This window comes from Peromyscus leucopus, chromosome 18 (genome assembly GCF_004664715.2).
Source record: "Peromyscus leucopus breed LL Stock chromosome 18, UCI_PerLeu_2.1, whole genome shotgun sequence".
Classification (NCBI taxonomy): domain Eukaryota; kingdom Metazoa; phylum Chordata; class Mammalia; order Rodentia; family Cricetidae; genus Peromyscus; species Peromyscus leucopus.
Window position 1 is genome coordinate 15,866,792 of NC_051078.1, and position 26,087 is coordinate 15,892,878.

General features: G+C 37.9%; 1 protein-coding gene across 2 annotated transcripts in view; it reads left to right on the forward strand.

Annotated features, from left to right (window-relative positions):
* Trhde (thyrotropin releasing hormone degrading enzyme) overlaps positions 1-26,087 on the forward strand; it is a 402,871-nt gene that overhangs the window by 193,551 nt on the left and 183,233 nt on the right. For both annotated transcript variants that reach the window (XM_028877977.2, XM_028877978.2), the window contains 2 exons: positions 16,317-16,471; positions 18,915-19,028. In XM_028877977.2, the coding sequence (XP_028733810.1) occupies positions 16,317-16,471; positions 18,915-19,028 (269 nt within the window). The remainder of the gene's footprint in view (positions 1-16,316; positions 16,472-18,914; positions 19,029-26,087) is intronic.

Genomic DNA, 26,087 nt, shown 5'->3' on the forward strand with positions numbered 1-26,087 from the left:
TCTCTTATGACACTTTCATGTCAGTATCTTTTGTGGACCCGTCTCATTTACCACATTCCTGGGCCTTTACCCTCAGGACTCCTTGATGTCTGACTTAGCTACCTTTTTACTCACTTTTGGCCATTGTCTCTCCTTCATCATGCTGTTTATAATGACTTGAATTTGATTCTTCACCCATACATCTCCCCCACGCATCAACCATTTGTATTTAGCTAAAGTCCATTTAGAAGTTTCTAGAACAACTGAATTTAATTGTCCAAAGAAGTTCAGTTTGTCCTAACATGCTTCAGCCATTTTGACCTGTTCTCTTGTTTGTTGGCATTACTGAGTTCTTTGTGGGTGCTTCTTAGGATAAGCACACTTTCCTGAGGCCACCCTCCATTCATGAGTAGAGCTCATCACTGATTTTCCCTAGGAAGTGTTTCTCCATTCTTACATTAATATTAAGAATTGTGGTGATATATTGTGTACCCTAATAAATTTGCCCGAAGATCAGAGAATAGAACAAGCCACTAGATTAAACATAGAAGCCAGGCAGTGGTGATGCACACCTTTAATCCTAGCACTCAGGAGGCAGAGACCCATCTGGATCTCTGTGAAGGCAAAGCCACCCTGAATTACATGAGATTGACTCAGTCTGGGAGAGAAACAGAGCCAGGCAGTGGTGGCACACACCTTTAATCCCAATATTTGGGATTTACATGCTGTACAGGGAATCTTAGAAGGTCTTATTAATAAAATCAAACCCAGGCAGGTATTGCGGTGAACGCTGGAAAATCAGAGAACCAGAACAAGCCACAGCTAACCTCACCTGGCCAACTTCTCAGCTGATCTTGTTTCCTCAGACTGGAAGCTTCTGTGTCCTCATCCCAATGGTTTCCAGCTGAACTGCTGCTTGAAAGCCTGAAGCTTAACCAGCTAAAGGCTTCTAGTTTCTGGTCTTCACGCCTTATATACCTTTCTGCCTTCTATCACCACTCCCTGGGATTAAAGACTCGCTTTCTGGGATTAAAGGCGTGATGAGTCACCATGTCTGTCTGTATCCTTGAACACATGGATTTCTGCTTCTGGAATGCTAGGATTAAAGGTGTGAGTGCCAACATTTTCTAGCCTCTGTATCTAGTGGCTGTCTGTTCTCTGACACCAGATAAATTTATTAGGGTGCACAATATTTTGGGGAACAAAATACCACCACAACATGCCTTTAATCCCAGCACTAAGAAAGATGAGACAGGAAATGATATGGGTAGGTGGAGAAAGTTATATAAGGTGTGAAGAGACAGGAACTAAAGTCTTTCAATTGAGGAAAGCTGTTCAGGCTGAGGAGTCCTAGAGATAAGAGGTGGCTTGTTCCTTTCCCTCTCTGATCTTTCAGCATTCACCCCAATATCAGGCTCTGTTTTTTTTTATTAGTAAGACCTTTTAATATTCATGTTACAAAAGAATTTATTTTATATAGCAATGACAATAATGATGATGGTAATGATTATTGTAATGATGGCTTAGACTCCTATAACAACTAAGTCAACACTCAGTGGCTTATTTTATTATAATATATACATTGAAAGTCTGACCCTATGCTCACTGGAGCTTTTAGAGAAGAATCGGCACTCTTTAGAGACTTCTTGCATCCCTTGGATCATGGTTTTCTTCCTCCTTCAAAGCAAGAAGAGTCTGGGAGGAGTTTTCTCATGTTACATCATACTGACATTGATTCTTTTTCTCTTTTCTGTTTTTAATTTTCAAATTCCTTGCCATTCTTCAGTTAACTTAGATAATGCAGTGTATTCCTCCCATCCCAATGTCATATGAGCAGTAGCTTCAATTTTATTTGCAGCTTTAGTTATCCATTGCAAAAGGACTTAAAAAAAAGAAAGGAATGAAAGAAGGAAGGAAAGAAGGAAGAAAGGAAGGAAGAAAGGAAGGAAGGAAGGAAGGAAGGAAGGAAGGGAGGAAGGAAGGAAGGAAGACAGGTAGAAGCTGAGAGAATGAAGGTATCAGCCTCCTTGAAGGACCATATTTCTGTCTCCCATAGCAGCTGATATTTATTTACCACTTCACAACTTATCAATTACTGGGCACCAAGATACATATATTAATTCACATAGCAAAGAATTACATACATTCTGAGATTTTATCACCCTATTTGTAATTTTTAACAAGACATCCTGACATTCTTTCCTGCATAGTAGCAGAAGACATGAAACTCATGGACTTATTACTCCTGTAATAGAGGTCAGAGTCTCTCTCTCTCTCTCTCTCTCTCTCTCTCTCTCTCTCTCTCTCTGTGTGTGTGTGTGTGTGTACTCTTGAGTGTCAGTTCTTTAAGCCTCAACTACCTAGAGTGGCATAAAGAGGGCCTGGTGAGAACTGTACATAGAGTAGTTTGTATTACAGATGAGTGGCTCTGAGCCTAGAGACCTGGCCATTTAATATGATGATGTATGTACCTGCTCTTTGCTTTGGAGGGGACTTACATTCAATGGTATATGAGTGTCTTTATTAAAAAGAGTGTGGAGAAAAAGTCACCATTTGTGTCCACAAAGTATGGAGGAGTGTGAGGGACCTTTGAAAATTGTGTTCTAACCACTGTTCTCAAAAGAATCCTGTGAAATTATTACAAGCGTGTGCTTCGTGATTTTTCAGTTGAGGGAAATAAAGGCAGAAAATGAGTAACATGCTCAATGAAGTAGCAGAACTGAGATCATATTCATAGTTTCTGCTCTGTGCTACACATTCATTATATCCGCCACTCATCATAGCTTATGAACTGTAGTGTAATTGTTTTCACATGTTCTTATAGTATATATGATTTCTTTAAATGATTGTATAACCCATTTGGCTTTAGGCTTTGTGAGAGTTTAAAAGGACTATGATTTATTGTTCAAGTTTCTATGTCTAGAGTCCAGACCACTTTGGCCTATAGTAAGTTAGAGTAATGTGTTTGGAAAACAGATGGACACCATGTCAAGATAGCAAAATGGTAGCCATCAATTGTCTTCTAGTGTTTATGAACCCCTCATCCATGGGTTCTTACATAGATTTGTAGCATCAGGCTTGGCTTCCCTCTTATTGAGCAGACATTACATCCAATCAGACATCTGTTGGTTAGCACTAAGATATTAGTGACACCATTGCACTGTTGGGCATATATTGTTGGACCAGACATTATTGTAGTTCACAGGATTGAAAACTGGGTATGACTATTTGTAACTGCCAACTGCAGCAGCCTGGATAATACTCCCCAACATTATGAGAGTTATTCCTTAGGAAGGAGGCTTCCAGGTCAGGCCCAACTTGATTTCTCCAAGACCTATGATGGAGGTGTGTAGTGTTACATCAACAGAGTCTTATCCTACAGCTCTGTCAGGTGACCAAGAATAAGTGAATTTAGCATGGCTTGTTTTTGGTAGTTCCACAGAAACCCTCTGCTACATGCACTGACCAGTAACTCGAGAAGTATTCTACTCCTGATGATCTCTCTCCTCCCTACCCTTCCTCTCTTTACCCTTCCATTCCTTTCTCACTTAACTCCATCCCCTGTATCCTCCTTTCCCCTTTCATAGCATGTGTATTCTACTGTCTTCTCTACAGTCATTCCTTGCCCCCTAACCTCCTATCGACTTTCCTTTTCTAGACACTCTGAGTCATACATCAAAACCTAAAGATTCAGATCTAGGATCTATATATGAGAGATGCCATGGTGGTTTGTCTTTATAGGTGGGTTATCTCACTTAGTATGAAAATTTCTAGTTTTACCTATTTACCTGCAAAGGAACTAGCCATAGGTAGTTGATGACTGTTGAGGAAGAGAGTCAGTTTTTTTTTGGGGGGGGGGGGAAACGACAAGTACCTGATAGACTGCCCATGCCCAAGTGATCATCACTACATCCATGTGCATATATGTATCATGAATTGGACTCAGTAGGTTATGTAAATATATGATATGTAAAATTATTTGTTTTTGCAACAATGATTATAGAAGAAGACATGAATTTGAGAGGGGGATATAAAGGCATGGGAGGAGTTTGGGATGAGAAGGGGTGGATATGATTAAAATTCTTTGAAGTGATGTTTGAAATTCTAAAATAAATAATTAAAAATAAATTTAGAAATTTTATTAGAATAGGTCCTTAGTCAAGTACACAGTTCTGTTCCAAAATGAGGTAGGAAGTCTAGAATAATGACCACTTGAAACTATCTTACAACATCCATATTTTTGTCATTGCTTAATTAAGTGACGTTATAGGCAGTAATTATTGGCTAAAAGTAATGAAACTTTTTTTTTTAAAAATTCATTTATTTTTCTATTATCAGCTTGATACAGTATAAATTCTTATCTTAATAGTGAAATGTTGCATTGAGGCTTGCTCAGTAATTGAGTAAAACCAAAACTTATTATAAGCCACAGTCATCTTAGGGTCCCCCCTGCTATATAGCCTCCCTGGTTCTGTGGGTTGCAGTCTGATTGTTCTTTGCTTTATATCTAGAATCCACTTATGAGTGAGTACATATCATGTTTAAAGAAATGCTCAACATCCTTAATCATCAGAGAAATGCAAATCAAAATGACTCTGAGATACCACCTTACACCTGTCAGAATGGCTATGATCAAAAACATTAATGACAGTCTATGTTGGAGAGGATGCGGAGCAAAGGGAACACTCCTCCACTGTTGGTGGGAGTGCAAACTTGTACAACCACTGTGGAAATCAGTATGGCAGTTTCTCAGAAAATTGGGAATCGAACTGCCTCAAGACCCAGACATACCAATCTTGGGCATATACCCAAGGAATGATCAATCATACCACAAAGATACATGCTAAACTATGTTCAGAGCAGCACTGTTTGTAATAGCCAGAACCTGGAAACAACCTACATGCCCATAAACTGAAGAATGGATTAAGAAAATATGGTACATATACAAATGGAGTAATACTCAGAAGAAAAAAAACAATGACAGCATGAGGTTTGCAGGCAAATTGATGGAACTAGAAAATGTCATCCCAAGTGAAACTCTTGAAATAAGAAACAGATTTGGAATATTTTCCCAGAAAGAAGGAAATAAATTTCTGAGAAAGTCTGTAAATCCATTCATTGTTTTGGATAGCAAGTAGGCTTGTAATGTGGTAGATAATGTTAATGTTAAGAAGGGAAGATAATAAAAAATAGGAGTCTGCATTCAATCTGCATTCTCTTGCATAATAGATAACCTTTGTTATATATAAAAGCTCCTGAACTTGGCTTGTTGACAGCTCATACAGATGGGGTCACTTAGTGTATTATCTGTGTTCATGTCTAATCATAACCCTCAAAGCCAAGACAGTGAGTTATGAACAGTCTAGAGGTACAGCAATGAAAATGCATAACACAACGAGTGAAGATAAAGTAAGAATAATTTTAAAACTTAAATGAGTGAAAGGCTGACAAATACGCTCTGTGTATTCAGAAAAGTCCTTTGGCATATACATTCTTTCTTGGGGGCAAAAGAAAAACAAGCAACAGATGAAAAGTGTTGCTCCTTTGCAACTGATACTAATCAGTAAGTGTTGAGTAAAAGTGATTGCAGAAATAGCAAGAAAACAAAAAAACAAGCAACAAAAAAACAAACAACCACCCAATCCTCAGTAACCTTCTCTTGAGCATCTGGCAGGAGGAGCAACAAAAACATTGACTATGTATTACAGGCTAATGTTAATTCAGGAGACTGCAAAAGCTTCGGAAGTAAAAAGCAAAGCATGTGAACACAAGTAGTGTTGATGAAAATTCTGTCACAGGCCAAAATGTAGAGCCGAAATTGGTCTCTTCTGGATGAAGGGTATGCAAATAGAAGGTCCATCAGGAGAAAAGTGGATTTTGCTTTGAAACCCTGAAGGACTGATTCGCTTGTAGATTTTGGAGAACGCATCTGGAATAGCTAACTGAAGAATTTCCCTTTATAAGCCAAACTTTAAAGCCATTATTAGGAAGTTAGCCTGTTTGTAAGAAACTTCTTCAAAATATATACTTAAGACAAAGCAAAAACATGTCTGCTCTTATGTTATAAATACCAAATGGATAGCTCTTATAAATTTTATTTTATCAATATTACTGTTTAAATCTCAATTTCAATCTTTATGAATGTTAGCCTTCTAAACAAGGAACTTTATATTCATGCATAAAGACACATTTTTTGAGAGTCTTGCATATGTACATGGTGTCTTTTACAAGTGCCAGCTGTAGCATAGACAAAAATCTAACTCCTTGGTTTTTGACCTGATATGCCTTGAAGTTTCTTCTGTGTCCCTAAATGATAATGCCATGTCCCATTATGCTTTTAGGTGTTCCATATATTTATTTAATATTTGCAATTTTAATTCAGAAATCAAAATCTCCAATGTGACAAACTGATCAAATTTTTTTCTTTAGATTCTTTTCATCTTCCAGCTAAATTCTGATTCCCCAAGATGAAGAGAAAATGAAAAACTCTCAAATTGTGATTTGTTGATTTAGCATGCATTCTATCTACACTATGCCTTTACACGATCTACCAATTAATCTTCACAACTTGAAATTCAGATACTCTTACCTCCCATTTATCAATGACAAAATGAAAGCTAAAAGAGACCAAACAATTTGTTCAAGGTCCCATAGCTCATAAATGATATGTCTGGGTTTGAATCTCAGGCACTATGAAATCTGAACTTGAACCTGGAACCATTATGTATATCATCCTTCATCATGAAGGCCTGGGCAGGAAAGCTGGGAAAAATATACTTGTGCTGTGGGATGTTCTGTATGGCAAATGTGTTGCTCTGATTGGTTAGTAAATAAAACACTGATTGACCAGTAGTCAGGTAGGAGGAAGTATAGGCGGGACAAGGAGGAGAAGAATTCTGGGAAGTGGAAGGCTGAGTCAGAGACACTGCCAGCTGCCACCATGACAAGCCGCATGTGAAGATGCCGGTAAGCCACGAGTCACATGGCAATGTATAGATTTATAGAAATGGGTTAATTTAAGATATAAGAACAGTTAGCAAGAAGCCTGCCATGGCCATACAGTTTGTAAGTAATATAAGTCTCTGTGTTTACTTGGTTGGGTCTGAGTGGCTGTGGGACTGGTGGGTGAGAGAGATTTGTCCTGGCTGTGGGCCAGGCAGGAAAACTCTAGCTAAATACTTGCCTTGTGAATGAGATCCTGCTGGGATGCCATGTAGAAGAAAGTACTGATGATAAGGTTTAAAGATAAAGCAAAGTAAAAAACAGAGTAAGAGTTGGAACTAAAGGGTGAAAATTTGAGAAGGGACATTTTAGTTGGAAGGACCAAGAGAAAGAGTTCAGATTCTTTCTGAGACTCTGAAGAGAATATAGCTAAGTGAAAATTAGCCTTGGAGTGACTAAGGGCATAAGGGCAGCAAAGCCCTTCCTGTGGCAAAGCCCTTTCCTTGAAACTGATGGTTGAGACTAGAAAAGTAAAGTCTCTTTCTCAAATGATTATATTAACAGTTATACATCTGTGTATTTGAGGATGCAGATGGAGCATGCAGCTAACAAAACTGAGTATGACTTGTTATCCAAAGGAAAACTATTCATCTGTTTGAAAATAATTTTTGTGAACATTAGCCATAGGTCATTTTTTCCTGTCCTTTTTTCCATTTCCTTCCTTCCTTCCTTCCTTCCTTCCTTCCTTCCTTCCTTCCTTCCTTCCTTCCTTCCTTCCTTCCTCCCTCCCTCCTCCCTCCCTCCCTCCCTCCCTCCCTCCCTTCCTTTCTTTTCTTTTTATTGATTTGGTTTATGTGCAAATGTATGTTTGTGGGTGCTAAAGTACAATAGCATACCTGTGAAGGTCAGTAACAACTTTTGTGAGTCTGTTCCTTTACCGTGTGAGTTCTAAGGAATAGACTGCTGGTCATCAGGTGTTGTGGCAAGTGCCTTTACTTACTGAGATGTCTTTCAGGCCTCAATATTTCTTTCCTACCTTCTAAGAACTTTATCTTTTTTAAAACAAGATCTATTACTTTTATTTATATGTTTATTTGTGTGTGCGTGCGTGCGTGCGTGCATGCGTGTGTGTGTGTGTGTGTGTGTATGTGTGTGTGTGTGTGTCCGCATGTGCACAGATGTCCATGGAGACTAGAGCTGTCAGAGCCTCCTGTAGCTAGGATAACAGGTGATTCTCGATCACATCACATGGCTTCTGGGAACCAAACTTGGGTCCTTTGCAAGAGTGGTACATGGTCTCAACTGCTAAGCCATTTCTCCTATCCTTTTCTCCTTTTCAGTTTAAAAGCTGAAGTCTGGGATAGAGGAAAACTGAACTTGTTAGGGATTATCTTACTCTCTTAACAAATATGTGTAAAGAAATTGATGCAAAATCAAAATGAACTGGTGAGTTTGGGTGTGTCTGACTAGAAGCCGGACATTGGCAGATAAGAAATATTGGCAGTGAAAGAATCAAGGCTACAGAGACAATTGCTTAGACAAAAGGGAAAATGTCATGAAAGAGAAGAATAACTGATAATATCTGAAGTCATACATCAGTCAGCATCCATTCTCTTTTTACTCTTAGAGTAGGGAGTGTGTGCCTAAAAACACAGCAGCGTTTCTGAACTGCTGGGGCATTTGCTCTCATACTGGAGGGAGAACTATGAGGAACTCAAGTCTGGGCATCTTATTCTTTACTCACTATCTCTGAGAAGCTGAGGGCTCAGAGTCTGATTGTGGGAGCAGGGAGAGAGAGGTCTGATGACCCACGCATTTCCTTTTGGTAGTGGTTATTTAATAATGCAGAGTATACTAGAGTCTATTTCTAGCTAACATGGTAGTGTATCAGAAAGGTAAATCATAATGCTGCCGCTAATGCTGGAGAGTTATTTGCTGTTGATGTCCATGGGCAGACTCCATTTGATGGCTTTTTTGTGTCTTTCTATGTGATGGCAGTTTCCCACTAGATGGTCTTATCAGGGTTGTAGAATAATGTTTCACAGTGACTGACTTTCCCCAGAGTGCAAAAGAAATATCTAGGTTTTCTTAAAAGTTTTAACCAGCATTTAAAAAAGTGGGATGGGGCTATTTAAGAAACCATAGATATGTTTGGGGTCTAACAAGCAACAGCCAGTTTAGAACACTTCAGACATTTTCATCTAGACATTGTAACAGTTGTTTGCACATGTGGGTACTGATGCGTGACATTAGGGTAGATGAGAAGAGCGGAGGAATAGGCTAAGTGTCTTCTTCTGATTGTGATGCTGTAACATAATTCCTGTGTCATACCAGAAATCTGTTTCTCACAGTTCTAGAGGCTAGAACACACATGCTAAGGTACTGCTGTGTTTGGTGTTTGCTGAGGGCTGGGCTCTGATCCTAAGACCACACCTTGATTCTGAATCTTGATTCTTGATCTTCCAGAGCAGACAGAGCGTCATCACAGAACAGAAGTCATAGAATGGGAACATTTGACCACTCAAGCTCCTTAAAAGGCAGAGCCAAGTCCCCAATCTGTGGCTCATGGGACACATGCACCCTAGGATAGCTATGGATGTATGGCCCACATAATCAACTAAGACAAAGCCATATTTAGAACATGAATGTTCCTTTCCAATTTCTTGTTTTAAATTGGTCTGGAGCGTGAACTTTGTAGATGACAGTGCCATGTACCACAATGTCAAAAAAAGTGACACACTTGTGACTAATCTATTCATGAGGGCAGAGTCTTCATGAGTTAATCACTTCTAAATTATTCTCCTCTCAATACCATGGCTGGGGAAATTTTTTTCTTTTTATTTGTTCTTCTCTCATATAATACATCCTAATGGCAGTTTCGCCTTCCTCTATTCCTGTAAGTTCTTTCTACTTCCCCTCTCCCCCACATCAACTGCTTCTCTCTTTCCCTTCAGAAAAGAGCAGGCCCCCCAGGGATAGCAACTGGACACAGAATAACAAGATGCCGTAAGACTATGAACAATGTATCAAGGCTGAAGGAGGCAACCTAGTAGGAAGAAAAGAGTCCTAAGAGCAGGCAAAAGGGTCAAAGGTACCCCACTCCCACTGTTAGGAGTCCCACCAAAACTTCAAGTTAAACAGCCCTAAAATATATGCAGAAGACCTAGATCAGAACCATGCAGGCTCCCTGGTTGTCAATTGAGTCTCTGTGAGTCCCTGTGAGCCTAGCTTAGTTGATTATGTGGGCCATATTCTCCCGGTGTCCTCCACCCCTCCATCTCTTACAATCCCTCCTGCCCCACTCTCCTGGGGTTCCCTGAGCTCCACTTAATGTTTGGCTGTGGGTCTCTGTATTGCTTCCAACAGCTGTGAGAGGAAACCTCTCTCTCTAATAATGATTGGGCTAGGCACCAATCTATGAGTGTAGAAGAATATCATTAGTAATCATTTCATTGACTTTTCCTTTCTTCATGTTTCATTCTAGCCCTAAGTCTCTGAGCTATGCAACTTCTGGTTTCTGACCATCCAGGTAATGTCAGGCATGGGCTCCCTCACTGTGGCATGGACCTCAAGTTATATCAGTCACTGGTTGGAAGCTCTCAATAGTTCTTTACCACCATTGCCCCAGCATGTCTTGCAGGCAGGACAGTTGGTAGGTTGAAGGTTTTGTGGCTGTGTTGGTGTCCCCGCCCCACTACTGGAAACCTTGCCTTGTCACAGACGAGTTTGGGATGGGGTATAATGACACTTAAAATGAGCAGAGTTTGGGTGAGACCACAACGAAATTCAAGTACACAAACATCTTGCACAGGAAACTACAAGTGGAGATTCTGAGAACTTTATTTTTCCAAAGTCACAATGACAAGAAAGTAAGAAAACAAACAAATACACAAAAAACAAAACAAACCCAAACAAAGTGGCAACAAAAAAGTCAATCTGAGGATTGAGAGGAAAATACAGGCTTCCTGCTGTTATGGATGGACCAACCATGCAATTCTCAGAAATGCCAGAATAAAGCAAAGTTAAAGAGCATGTCTGAGATTTTGTGGCTTCTGTCTGAGCCATTTCAGCCTTGTGCTGGGGTGGTAGAGGCATCATAACTTCATCAGTGTGAGGAGGAGGGGAGCAAGCAGAGATAGACTTCTATGTTAATTTAGGCCACCACATTCATTAGTATTATGTTATTTTTCTCCCCTTCTGCCTAGCTATAGTTTTCTGGATGATAGTTATGATTTGGAAGAGCCATATGTATAATTTTATCTGGGACTTTCTTTGAATTTTTAAGTAAATTATATTCTGAAATGTGAGTTTTCTTGTTTTCAAGGCACATTAAAAAGTAATGGATGCATATTTTAACGGATACAGTTGCATTACTTTGCAAAATTAAAATAACTTAATTCAGTGTAAGTGAGCATTATATGCCTCAAATAAGCAGAATACTGCTTCAGTTAACTAACACTCTTTACAAAGTAGTTTCACTGAGGTAAAACAAATGGGTATATATTGTGTACAACTTGGTACTTTAAGAAATACACGCCCATCACCCTAATGAACACTCTGATTCCAAAATGATTCCTAGTGCTGTGCAGCAGCAGCTCCCATATTTGTCCCAGCCATTCACTGATCTTTATCACTTAGATTATTTTGAATTTCTAGGAATTTTACATAAACAATGTTAATCATACAGTATACATTTCTTTAATTTTTAAAAACTGAATATGTTATTTTGGGACTCACTCATGCTGTATGCTGTTGCAAGAATTCATTTATTTTGGTTGCCAGTGAGTAGCACTTTGTTATTGGTGAAATCATTAAGGCAACTCCACATAGTTAAAAGGGAGGTTTATTTTGTGGGGTAACTCACAAGTGAAGGGGTAGGTAACAGGGTCTGGCAGTGTTCTCTGGAGAACTCTGCTCAGTCTACCTCCAGTGTCCAGGGTCTAGGAACCAAGAGAGCTGGTGCATCCGATCTCGGGTCTTCAGGGTCCTCTCTTGGCCCCACCTTGTAGGCGTGACAGTTACCGACAATGGGGGTTGAAACTTCCAGATCAAAGCTGGAATGGCTACCCACTACACTTTGTTGTTTGCTACAATTTCCTGTTCGCCTGTTGTTGGGTACTTGGATTATGCTGCATTTTCAGGTACTGGAAATTAAGCTTTTGTGAGAATTTGTATGCACAAGTCTTTCTATGTATGATGCAGATATTCTTAAATATAAGACTATCCTCAGAGATTTCTCAATTTATGAATGGTTATGGCAGTAGTCCTTTCCAAATTTATTTGACCAATTCGCCAACATGTTGTAACAAAGACTGTTGTATGTGTGGTACCAAATCTGGCATCTTTTACTTTCTGTTTCTTTTATCCTCCTCTGTTACCCATGAAGATTTTTTCCCAGATCTAATGTTTTCCCATGTCTGTACCTAAGAACCTGCCAGTTATTACTAATCTCACCATGCTAAATCCTGCCCATCAGTCACTTTATGCCCTATTTGTTGAGTCCTTGCTTGGTTTACCCATGATACTATTGTCCAGATTTCTGTGCCTCCATACTTCTGGATGCAATGTAAAACCATAAGCCATCAATGTCTAAAAACTTTGGTACCAGCTGGCAAGTGCCCCCTCATCATATCTGCTTTTTATTATTTTTAACTTTTGCTTTTATTTGTGTGTGTGTGTGTGTGTGTGTGTGTGTGTGTGTGTGTGTGTGTGTGTGAATACTCATGTTGCTATTTGTCAGGGCATGTTCAGGCCAGGGGTCTACTACTTTGGGCATTACTTCTCAGAAATTATTCAGCTTGTCTTTTGAGATAGTTTCTCACTGTGATCTGGAGGTCACTGATTGGGCTGGGCTGGTTGGCCAGCAGGTATCAGGAACACACCTGTCTCCACCTACTAGGGGTAGATTAAAAGCACATGGAACACAGGTCCTTACATTTGTGTGGTAATTGCTTTCCCCAAGTGTTATCTGTATTTATACTGTTTGTTAGGAATTAGCAATCTGTAAACTGCCCCTCACTGAGCATTACCTTTGATTGTAGACTTCTACATGACATACCTGGATCATATGTTTGCACTTTTCTCTCCATGTCATTTGGCCCATCCAGACCCAGGTGTGCTCTGCTCACTCAGCTGTGAGGACCCGCCTCCTCCTTGCTCGCGAAGGTCTACAGAATTCAGATTTGGTTCTTCATTGCAACAGGATTTGTTGGGGAAAGGGGCCAGCTATTACTGTTGCCATCTACTAATGACAGGCCAAGCTGACACATTGTGGGCCTATTGCCTAGTTTATTCATTCGTAGGCAGTATCTTCCATTATGTAAAGTGAGTGAGTTCACCTGTTAGACACTTTCCCTATGTACTAGTTCTGTCGTCTATAGCTTGCCTTTTATAGGGTATATAGACACACCAGCCTCTTTTCTGTTTGTCCAAAGTATTTGTTAATTCCCCACCTGAGTGTTGCCGTCTTTTTTAGCCTCCTTCAGGACACACCTGTACAGGTCTTCAAATAAGCTAGCCTCTAATATTGCTCACATGTGTAGATGTATCCAACAGTCTTATTAAATAAGAAACACAGAAACAATGTAAAAGAGAAAGCTGAGAGGTCAGAGCTCAGAGCTAAAATCGCACCCTTCCTCCTGCTGTCCCAGCTTCCTGAAAAAGAGCTATATCTTGTCTGTTTGTTTTTTTTATAGTATTTTGTTCTGCCTTCTCATTGGTTGTAAACCCAAACACGTGACTGCCTTGTCACTGTCTGAATGTGCAGCCCCCTAGGTCTTAAAGGCATATGTCTCCAATGCTGGCTGTATCCCTGAACACACAGAGATCTATGGGATTAAAGGCGTGTGCCACCACCGCCACACTCGGTCTATGGCTCTAATAGCTCTGACCCCCGGGCAACTTTATTTATTAACATACAATCAAAATCACATTTTAGTACAATTAGAATACCACCACACACATGACAGGCTAAGGTGACTGCAGTAGAGAGGCTTGCTTTGCCCATGCCTCCCACACTTATTCATCCTGTAACTTTCATACCGGGATATATGTCCTAGCGTGTATTAATCACTACATTTCTTTCTTTCACTTATTACTTGTTAGCTGAACTTCTCCATACATAAGCACCACTATGCAGACATTAAGGGGTTTTCCTGAACAGTAATACAATAAATAATAAGAAAGTAAATGAAAATACAATAAATAATAAAACAATACTTTCATAAATGTGATGCTCCATAACTATTTGCTGTATACATAGGTGCACAGGTGACTTCTTTTGGTTAATTAAAATTCTAGGAATGAACAGGCTACCCTACAAGCTGGCTGAAATCCTAGTCACTGTTTGAAGCCTGATAAATAACTTTTTTGTTTTCCAAGAATTTTCCAAACAGATATTTTTATCTTCTCTCATGGCACTTTAAAATATTCTATTTTTCTGTGTTATAGTTGTCATGCCTTCATTATTAGTTTAAAGTGTAGAGGAATTGGATATATTTGACTTACTTTAATACATATTTCAGATTTCAGAACAGCACTGATGCTGAAAAGATATTTGCTGAAGTCAGAAATAAATAAAAATCAATAGTATGCTAAGACTGTTGACTATTCTATTCAATTATTTGTCGTGAAATATTTAAGCATACATAAGGGGATGAAGAATATTATGCTAATTTCAATGTACCCACCACTAGCTTTAAAACATTGACACAAAGACATTAATTCGTCATGTGGCTGTCCTATAGTCCCTTTTTTCTCCTCAGTAGCAAACATGATACTGAAGTTAGTGTCTTTACTATTACTTACTGTGTGTTTGCATTGGTATTTTCTACTACTCTGTCTCTGTGATCTACATGTGTGAAAATACATAAACACTACGCAATATTATTTTGATTATTTCTAATGATTACAGGGGTCATTTTATACCTTCTTTCTTCGTTATTATGTTTCTTGGATTGTCTGTGTTGACACCTCTAACAGTAGAAACCAGTGGAGAGATCACTTATTTTAATTGCTATGTAATATTCCTTTATGAAATGCTTTCATAGCTTCTTTGTGTATTATCTTGGTGAAAAGGCATTTAATTTCCTCTCTTCACTTTTAGAAACAATACTATAATGAACATTCTCATACAAGTTATTGGTAGTCTTGGAATACATTACTCTAAGGATTATGCTGGGACAAATTTCCATTTTTGTAATGTGGGTGTTCATTATGATTAAGAACAAATGTATAAGAGCCAGTGTTCAAATACTTCTTGGCCCTTGCTAGCACTTCCAGGAAGCAGTGGGCACCAGCTATTTTCTGCTCTTCTCCTGAGTGTGCATGCCTTACCTCAGCCCTTGGCATCGATCAGTCAACCTGGCATGGGTACTTTTGGCTGTAGTGTGTCTTGCCAGAGCCAGTTCCCAGCTGCTACTGCCTGCTTTTGGAGCCAGAGACCAGCAGGTCCGTAGCTTCACGTAATAACCACTTTGCATTTGGGTTTCATTTCTGATCCACTGAGAGGTTTATTTTTCTGAGCCTGGGGATTAGTTTTCTTTCTAAATATTTTATTTACCATTGCTGTGAGTCTGGAGCAGAGGGAGTAAGTGAAACATGAATTTCTTTTGCTCACTGTAATCAGAAGTTGATAATACCTGGACGACCTTTTAAAATAAGCATACGCTCATCTAATCATGGGTTTTTCGAGGTGGAAGGCACTTTACAGAAAAGGCCAATAACCTTACTTTATAGGTGAGGGAATTGTGGTCCTGAGAAACTAAGTGATTTAGTGATGTCACATCTGTGGTTGATGGTGGCAAGTCCAGACCGAAGCCCGTGGGTCCACTCTATCCTCCAATTGACACTACATTGACTGTCTTAGTTTTCTCTATACGCTAAGATTAAATGCAGCATTTTACTTTTAAAAGGTTCAAAGAATGCACTACCATTTAAGAAATTAGAAAAAAAATGACACCACATTTAAAAACCGCTATGAAGTGTTTTCTCTGAGAGAGAGTTCAGATAAAAGTGATAATATACTCGCTCTTGCACTGAGCTGAGTAAGTTTTCATTAGAAGGCACAATGCCTTTGACTCTGGGTTCCTGGTGCATTTGGTTTCCTTGACTTTCTGAGACTTATTAGGACGGGCCCATCAATAATGTTGTGGATACTTCCAGCCACCTGGAGTGCTGAGCCTGAAAATGAACTGTGATGAATGAATATGACCAGTATCAAAAGTGATAGCCTATATTTCTACTGTCAGGTAGACATGGCTGAGTGTTTAATTAAAAAAAAAAGTAATAATGAGAAAGTGTTCCTTCTTATTAGGATTTCTGAACTTTTTAAGTTATGCAATTTAGAATTTGGTGTTGTTATTAAAACCTTTGGAACTGTTTTATTCTATTTCTAGATCTTTTAGCTGTGCCTAAGCACCCATATGCTGCTATGGAGAACTGGGGACTAAGTATTTTCGTGGAACAAAGAATACTGCTGGACCCCAGTGTTTCGTCTATTTCATATTTGCTGGATGTCACCATGGTCATTGTTCATGAAATATGTCACCAGGTACGAGAAAAGGAACAGGTGTAAGTATAATGTGAAACTGTCTAGAATGTGGGGTGACTTCACACATCTAGATGAGGAGCTAGGTTTTCAATCCTCCCATCTAGGTTCTCTACAAATCACTGTGCAGTTACTAAGCACGGCATGCCATTTTTCTCAGACAATAAGGTAAGCACACATACACAAACTGATGGTATCGCATCAGCAACTGCCACTGGGTTTAGTTGAAATATGTGATGGAGTGGTTGCCCCTTCAGAGCTCCTGTGTAGCTGCTGATCAGCCATGCTTCCATTTCTTTGGTTATTAGTGTGTACATATGGTAAGTGCAATGAGAAAAATGATGTATTGCATTGTGGAGAGATGCAGCTGAGTTTTGTGTATGTGTTAAAATTTGCTTTTGCCAAAATCGGTTTGTAATTCTTCTTTCCTGTCACATAGACACATAGGAAGTTTTTCAGTAACTCAGCAAAAGACTCTTTGTTCTCAAAAGAGTGATATATTTTTTTTTAACTTGGCATATTTAGAAATTCAAATATGTAAATTGGACAACATAGTGAAGCTAAGATAAAAATTAATTTCATTTTGATTTTATGAATTTCCTTACTAGTGGAAGGTGGTAGATTGATATTTTGTAACACTTGTTAAATTGTGATGTTGCTGAAAAGAAAATCACTGAGGACAGACATTGTTAATGGCATCATTTACCTCTTGCAGTGAACCAGGGAGAGAGTTGTACCTTTTGTGCTCACCGAGTCAGACATGTTTCTGATCTCAGGTTGCAGAGGGGCCATGGCAGGTATAACTGGGGTTCCTCAGTGCTAGAGTGGCTTCTCCCTTGACTTGCAATTCTGAGGCAAATGTAATTTCCTTTTGGGATATTCCTAGAAGTGAAAAATTAGACCTGTGATTCTGTTGAGATGAGGCCCAGTGATAGTGCTATAATTTATTGTTCAGGCCTCCGCATTCCCCACATTCACTGTGATATGTTAGTTTCCTCTAGTAGCTCAGTGGTTGTAGGCCACTTACCACAAAGAACTGAGACAGAAGCTAAGAGAAACACCTGTCACGATTTCACTGTGATTGTCACGTTTGTTCTCTCTATTATCCCGATCACCTATTTGTTGTCACAATGCTGAAGACAGGTTGTCAATTTGAAAGAGAAATGTGTATTTTGGACACAGTAAAACATTCAAAATAGAGGCTGCGTGGCCATTACCCTATTTGGAGCTATATTTTATTAGTATTTGAATTAGAGATCCCCTAAAGGAAATGATACTTTATCATTAACATTGGAACACTTGATTGGGCCCCTGAGCTGTCCTTACCTTATGATGACTCTTGAAGTAGGATCTGGTATGTCTTTGTCTATCAGGACTGTTCGATTCTTCTGTCCACATGGTCAGTCAGAATCCAGCTTTCCATATCTCCTGTTTCTCAGAGAACATATTCCCACACAGACTCCTTATACTGTGGGTTACTCATGTCTGCTGTCTGTCTGGAATTCTCTCGCCCAAGACTATCTCATGGCTGGCTCCTTATCATTAAAGTTTCAGCCCAATTATCATCTGCTCAGAGAATGATTGTGTTCTATAATCACAAGCAGTCCCAGCTCCATCCCTCTGTTATGTTAGGAAGATTAGAATTTACGCTGTTATTTTTTAGTTATGTACCATGTATAATTGTCACCTGTGTGAGAATAAACACTATCTAGGTTTTCTTCATTGAATTTCAAGTCTTTTTGATTGTTTCTGGCATGTAATATATTTTTGATAACAATTTAGAAAAAGTAAAGATTTCAGACTAGTGTATTTTTATTTATTTATTGTTATTTAATCAAAACATCACTTAAAACTTTTTCATGAGCCATATCAGGTTTTATTGGCTCAATTCCTCATTTTCAGGAGAGTGTAGTATGGAGGAAGTTCAGAGTCTTTGTTTGGTTCTTTAGTCAATGTGAGCTGTGATTTTCCTCTGCTTCAGAGGAAGATATTTCATTTTCGTGATGACTGCTCACTACTATTCTAAGTAGCACTTCTGGACCACCATACAGAGTCTTCTGCATCTTCAGCAGACACTGGCTACTTCTGATGTCCATTCATCTATCCCAGCCTATCCCTGTAATGTCATAATAAACAAATCTTTTCTTCTTATATACAATAAGCCTTCCAATCTCTGAAGACAGTTGTCACCAGATTTGATTCAAGGTTACTATTTTTTTTGTTCTTCACTGAGCATATTTGTAAACTACCAGTGTTATCTGAGTAGTCCTATTTAATCACTACAGTCTTGCCCCAACACATTTTAAGATCACAAAATTAATTTGGGAATGGCATCCAGTTATGATCATCACAGACTAACACATTTGATTTCAGGTAAATGAATACTACTTTTTTAAAAAAGTGGATGCTACTTTTTTTCTTATGCTCATCCATTCTGTTCTAACAGTGGTTTGGGGACCTTGTGACTCCCGTGTGGTGGGAAGATGTATGGCTGAAGGAAGGATTCGCTCATTACTTTGAATTTGTGGGTACAGACTACCTCTATCCTGGCTGGAACATGGTAAGTGCCCTTTTCTCTAATTCTATGGAATTCCCGGGGAAAGGTTGAGCTGGTGTACACTTAGCTTATGTTGCCATTAAAGATATCTGAAAACACCAGTCAGTGCATGAGAGAAGTATTCTGCCAATAAAGGAAAACTAACCAGGATTGGAATCCCAGAAGTTATCTTTCATCTTTTCTCAAGAAATCAAATAAAATCTGACTTGATATATATTGCCTTCAAAATGTCACCATTTATCTATTTTGTCTTTTTTTCCCGGAGCTGAGGACCGAACCCGCGTTTGCTAGGCAAGTGCTCTACCACTGAGCTACATCCCCAACCCTGTCACCATTATCTAAATGGAAATATTTTAGATTGCAGAGTTTTAAACTATGAATTAATATGTTAATAATAATAAAGGAATTATCCTTTAAAATAGAGAATTTCACCATAATTAATAAGTGATATTTTAGGTAGATGATGTATTTCAAAATGGAGAAAAAATGAGAACACACTATTGTTTCAAGACATGAAACATAGTGATTGGATAAAAGATTGTTATTTCTACCAGTAGGTGTATTTTGGGATTAAGTAACTTTATAACATGTCAGTACCTTTACTTATATCATTGAGCATGTTAGGCACATGCTTTAGGGATGTTCTGAACTATGAACCCCGAGTCAGTCTCTTTGTTCTACAAGCTGTGATGTTTTAAATTTCTTTGAAATATAAAATGGACAATGTGGTTTTTATGTCTTTTCACATCAGTTTTTTATTTTATATAAATTTCCATTTAACTATAGTTGACTATATTAATATTGAATAGAACCCATAGTATATACTGTTTTAGAGCTCAAAATTAAGATAAATTTGAAATTTATTTTAATTGGCATTAATATATTGAGTAAAAGTTTCAGTGTATCAACATTTAACTTTTAGAAGCTAAATTTTCACTTACAATTTCTCTCCCTCTATCTATCTATCTATCTATCTATCTATCTATCTATCTATCTATCTATATCTATCTATCTATCTATCTATCTATCTATCTATTTAAAATTACTGATTGCCCTACAGAAATCTCTGCACATTTAATGTGAGCAGTGGTGTGATTTGGAGCATATTTTGCAGGCTATCAGGTAGCTCAGAGGTAGCATGCTTGTCTAGCATGCCTAAGGCCTTTTGATTGATCTCCAAAACAGAAAATAAAGAAGTAAAGAAATTTAAAAAAATGTTCTTAAAGAAGTTTGAATTAAAACTGTTCTATCATAGTATCGGAAGTATTCATTAGCAAGTGTGAAATTTTAATGCTTAAATGTTTAAGATGATTAAAACATCTCAAAAAGGTATCTTTTGGTTCTTAGAAGACTGAACCAGCTTTAAAATTTTCATTATGCTGTGGATTACTACCGATTTATAATTTCATTACATCTCAATATTAAAATACGTTCTTATTACAAATGACATGTCACCCATATAGGTAAGGCTTTTTTTAATGCTCATTCAACTGCATGTAATAAAATCCTCTCTATTCATCATTATGAAATGTACATCTTAGATTAAAAAGTAATCAGCAGCATAGTACATGGGGTGAAAATGGATAGATTTTGATGGTGTTAAGCATGGCCGTATAGACTTGGTTTCGATGCCCTTAGATTTTGTCTTGAAATGTTTTGTGTATTTTATTAGCTAAATTATAAGCCTAAATCTTATGGAGAAGATATTTCCAAGAGACAATGAAAATGAAAATGAACACAAAGAATAAGCGACATATATTTGTCCTTTTATAGAATATGTACTGGAAGCATGAAAACCTTGATGTGTTAAGAAATAAGATTTTATTTATTATGAGTCAATACATAATAATCACTTGGGAATTAATAATAGCCTAGTTATAGTGACTCAGAAAGTTCACCCAAGAAAGCTCTGTTAACATTAATTTGGCAATTCATTGTAAGTAGAAACAAATGTTTTTCATTTTCAGTTTTAAAAAGTGCAAATACTTTCTGATCTTTGCTAGCTTTTTGTTTTTAGGAGTTGTGTTTTTAATTTAATGAAACACTTCAGTGTACTAAATTCACAAACCCCACAATAAGAGACTCTATGTATAGGTTGTCCCTCCATAAAACATTAATATCTTCTTTGAAAATAAAATTTCAAGAGTAAGTTAGCCACATAAATAAGAAAGGGTGTCAAGTGGCTGTATGGCTGTGCCAGCACTATTTTTCATAATGGCATCAGCAAGAGAGCGAAAGAAATACTCTACAAAATAAGAGTTCTGACTATGTCAGCAGCAGCTCACTGCTGTTGTATGTACCGAAGCTCCTCTGTGAGTGTGTGTCTTGGGCCGCACTGGAGCTGAGCTGAAAGTAGAAAAACCAGAAGCCAGACTCATGTCAGGAGCAAAGACATTCAGAAAGTTGACCTTGTTTGTGTCTAATCTCAAAAAGCAGTGCTTTAAAAAAATCATTTTTAGATACCAGGACTCAAACACTGAAATAGAGTTCCAGCTTGCTAGGAATATTACTATAACAATATACCTTGCATGGAACAGCAATAAAGAAGCCCAGAACTATATGGTATTGTTAAGGAGCTCTTGTTCTGATTTGGGCTGTTTTCCCTGCTCAGCTAACAGTTGCTCAGAAGAACTGTAGGTTGTGATTATTTGAGTGGTCATGTATTTTCAGAACCAGTAGTCAATACTAAAGCAATCAGCTTTTACATTACAACTACTTCGTGGAATAAAAAAAATGCATTAATATCCATCTCCCCTCGGGGTAAAATGCCTGAATTTAGCATTTTATAGATGTGAATCCTTATGGGTATTATGATGTGAGGTCAGTAGAATGGATTAGAAAAAAAAAATCAACTCAGATCCTAAGAAAATAATTCACCTAAGTCATGATTTGAAATATGAGACAATTGTACTAAGTACACTCCCATAGTTCTGTGACAGCTTTGGAATAAATGAACCATTATAGTAGTGTCAAACATCCTAATGCTGTGACCCTTTAATACAATTCCTAATGTTGTGGTGACCCCCAACCATAAAATTTTCATTGCTACTTAATAACTGTATTTTTTGCTACTGTTATGAATCATAATGTAAATATCAGATATGCGGGTTATCTGATATACAACTTCTATGAAAAAGTAGTTAGACCTGCACATGGGTTACAAGCCATGGGTTGAGAACCACTGCATCACACAAATGTGAAAGAATATTGTGGTCTTCAGAAGAGATTACTCTATTAGCAAAGTGCCTAGCCTATAAAGAGAGATGCTCTAACATTTCCTATTTCCATAATCCCTTTTGACAATCTAGATTTATATGAGCTACATAGAGAATACCAAACAAGGTCTCTCCATTCCATGTCTGTACTTAATTTTACCAAGCCAACTTGCACCTATACTGGCAACATAAATCTATGGGAACATATACTTTAGGTAATATGAAATTTATCAAGGAGAAGTAACACAATCTTTAGAAGCAGCATTCTTTAGCTTATGGCTCAGGGTGTATTTCATGGGGTGATTTTTCTTTTGTTGCTGCTTGATGTAATTTTATCAATATTGGCCAGTGGGGACATTACTGAATGGCTCAAACGCCAGTTTGGTATTGATGGACATTGACATTAAATCCCATTGTGATGGGAAATTAGTGTACTGGCTGAGCATTTGCCTTGTATGTATCAGGGACTTAGCTTGATCCCTGTACCTCAGAAGGAAGAACAACCATGTTTTCTCAGAAGGGACCAAAGAAGATGCTAACGCCATATTTTAACATTCTTCAATACCCCTTGATCATGTTTGTTCAAAAACAAGTCTGTGACGATGTAATTTCAATTCCGTAAAAGGACATAGAAAACTTTTCTGTGAAGAAGCTTTTATTTCTACATTAGATTCTGATATGGGTCAAATCATACACCCAGAGTACATTAAATAAATTCTCATTGTGATTTGTTTTAAGTAGTTTGTAGGTCCCTGCTTCAGTCTTCTGAAGGCATCCTGAGAATGTTTTTCAGCTATGACTATTAACCACCAGTCTTTGGTAGATTACCAAAGGAATTAAGCTGCCACAGAGCCTCTCATATTAGTAAGCGTAAGTGAGACATTGTTAAAGCACAACGGTTGGGAATTTCCTCTATTATTTTTAAAGAATGCCAAACTTGAAAAAATTATTACTGTAAATCCATCAACTAAACTTCAAGTATTATGCTAAATACTTACAGTATCTTAAGTGTGTTGCCTAAAGTATTAAAAACTGTGCCCAATTGCCTATCATTGGTAGAACTAAAATAAGGGAAAAAATGAACTCTGCTATGATCCCAGTGCCATTGTAATAACACTATTCCCACATTTTAAATCATTTTATTTTCATTCAAAAAGAAAGAGAAAACCCTCGGTAAGTTGAAATATTTGAGCTTATTGAGTTTCGTTGGCTTCAGTATAGATACATATCTCTTAATCATTCTAACTCACGAAGAATACTCTGATATTCAAAGAGGAATAAATGAAAAATATTCAAAGAGGAATAAATGGAAACTAAAGAAAAGAGTTTGATTGAGGCTTGTATTTTACTTGTCCCGTGAGCTGTTCATTTTGTATGCCCATATGTGATTCAATGGTTGTATGAGAAGTTCTACCATAGCCTTCTTTATAAAGGTATTTAATATGCATTCCAATGAGCATTGTCATATTGGTACTATTGTATATAATTCAGAAGAAATAAAGGGTATATTCACTGAGTGGCACTATGGGTCCAGTGATAGGCCAAAATAAATATGTTTTAGAATCTTACGTGTAAATTCTGAATACCAAGTAAGTACATGTATTCACACACTTAGTTTTCCCTGTATTTGTGTTTGTGTGCTGTGATCAAAGTCCACATACAACATTTGATTAACTGGAAATGAGGGATTAGAAGGTGGTCTAATTGTTTTTAATTGGATGATATTTTAATCTTGAGTGACTCTAAATGTAAAAAATTTAAAGACTTTCTGGCTAGTCTTAAGGTTCTGTGCCTTTTTTAAAAAAATTGAAAATAGATTTTCTTTTATACAATATATTCTGATTATGTTTCTCCCCTCAACTCCTCCCAGATCCTCCTCACTTCCCCAACCACTCAAACCCATACCCTTTATTGCTTTTTCTTATTATAAACCAACAGGCATATAAAATAATAATAAAATAAAAGCAAACCAGAATAGGGCAAACCAAGCAAACAAAAGAGGGGGCCAAAGAAAAGGAACAAGAAACACATACAGATGCTAAGACATTCACATACACAGAAAACCCATAAAGATAGAAAACATAATATATAAGCAAAAGATCCATAAGATTAAAAATAAAATGCACAGACAAATCATTATAAAACAAAGAACTTAGAAAATACCATTTGTGTGTGTGTGTGTGTGTGTGTGTGTGTGTGTGTGTGTGTGTGTGTGTGTGTTGGCCATCTACTGCTAAATGAAATAGAGTTCCAATTTGCTAGGAGTATTACTGTAACAATATACCTTGCATGGAACAGCAGTAAAGAAGCCCAGAATTATATGGTATTGTTAAGGAGCTCTTGTTCTGATTTGGGCTGATATCCCTGCTCAGCTAACAGTTGCTGGGAAGAACTGTAGGTTGTGATTATGTGAGAGGTCATTTAAACCCTAGATGTAGTTTGTATCCACAGTGAGACTCCCTTCGAGAAAACTAGCTTTTCTGTGTCTTTTTGATGCCCTTCAATGACAGGGCATTTGCATTGAAAAACTAGAAGAAGGCAGAAGGAGGGCATGCTTGAGTGTTTTGGGGTCTTGATCTTGAAAACAGGCTTCTTTTGTGTATCTCCTTTACCCTTCCCTCATCTATCAGTAGACGTGTTTTCCAGTTAAAAGCAGAAGCCTTTTAGAAAAAGAGAACAATATCTCCTCACCTCCTTCTATTGAAAGACCTGGAGACCATGCCTCCCTCTTCTGAGAGAGTGGGCTTTACTTTTCCCTGAGCATCAGGGCTGGTGATCTTCACTGTTGGTGGCTAACAGGCTTTGTTGCAAGGAGGAGTGAGAATGCCTTGGAGAAGAGCATCTCCCACACCAGAGTCCTGCACGTGTCATAATTGAATCACTATTCGTGCAAAAGCAATCCTAAAGTGCACTGATGCACCTGCCGCCCCACAGACTCGACTTTAAACAAGACTCAGATGAGGATAAGCTGGTAACAATGGCAATGTTAAGAGCAAATCTGCCACTTGGATCCTAACCCACAGTGGAGCCGCGAAATTAAGAATTTCCACTGAGTGCCAGTTAAAATAGCAACTGTGCTCATCACTTCAACACTTTTAAATAGTCCTCATTGTGACTACTATAATAAGAAAATGTGCTCATCTTCCCCAGTTTATGTCTACCTCTTTCTTTTTTAGAGGACCATCTTCAGTTAGTAGCCTCTTTGACATTTGTTACAAGTGTCAGGAAGGCCGCTCATCTGTGAATATTTGAAGTGTGTTAACTGGTTTAGCTTTATAGCTTTAATACATTTTTTTTTTAGCTTAAAACTGTTACTGAAGATGAGTTGATCATTTTTACTTTTATTTCCAGGTATTTATAGTTTTAAAAATCAAAACCATAACTTTGGCTGTGTTTGGGTCATTGAAGCTTTAGAGGAACTTCAATGTTACCAAAGTGTGTGTGTGTGTGTGTGTGTGTGTGTGTGTGTGTGTGGTGTTTAGCTTGCAGCTTTCACTCACTAACACAGTTGTAAGAAGGAGAGCAGAGTAAGCTCAGTTTGTCAGTATGACCACACACACACACACACACACACACACACACACACACACACACACACACACACACGTCTGTCTGTTTAGGGAGTTTCTGACAGGTCTTTCAAAGAGCTGCCTCTTGTTTTCTTATGTGGATGTTAAAATTTAAGACAAAGCTGCAAATGAAGAATTTCATACATGTTCTTAATGGATGGTTTTGTAAAAAGCAAAGTCATTTTTCCCCCCAGAAAGAAATAGTTTCAGGGTTTTGTACTTTAAACCTGGAGATCAAAGATAAATGAACATTACCTGGGGAATAATGTGTTTCTTCT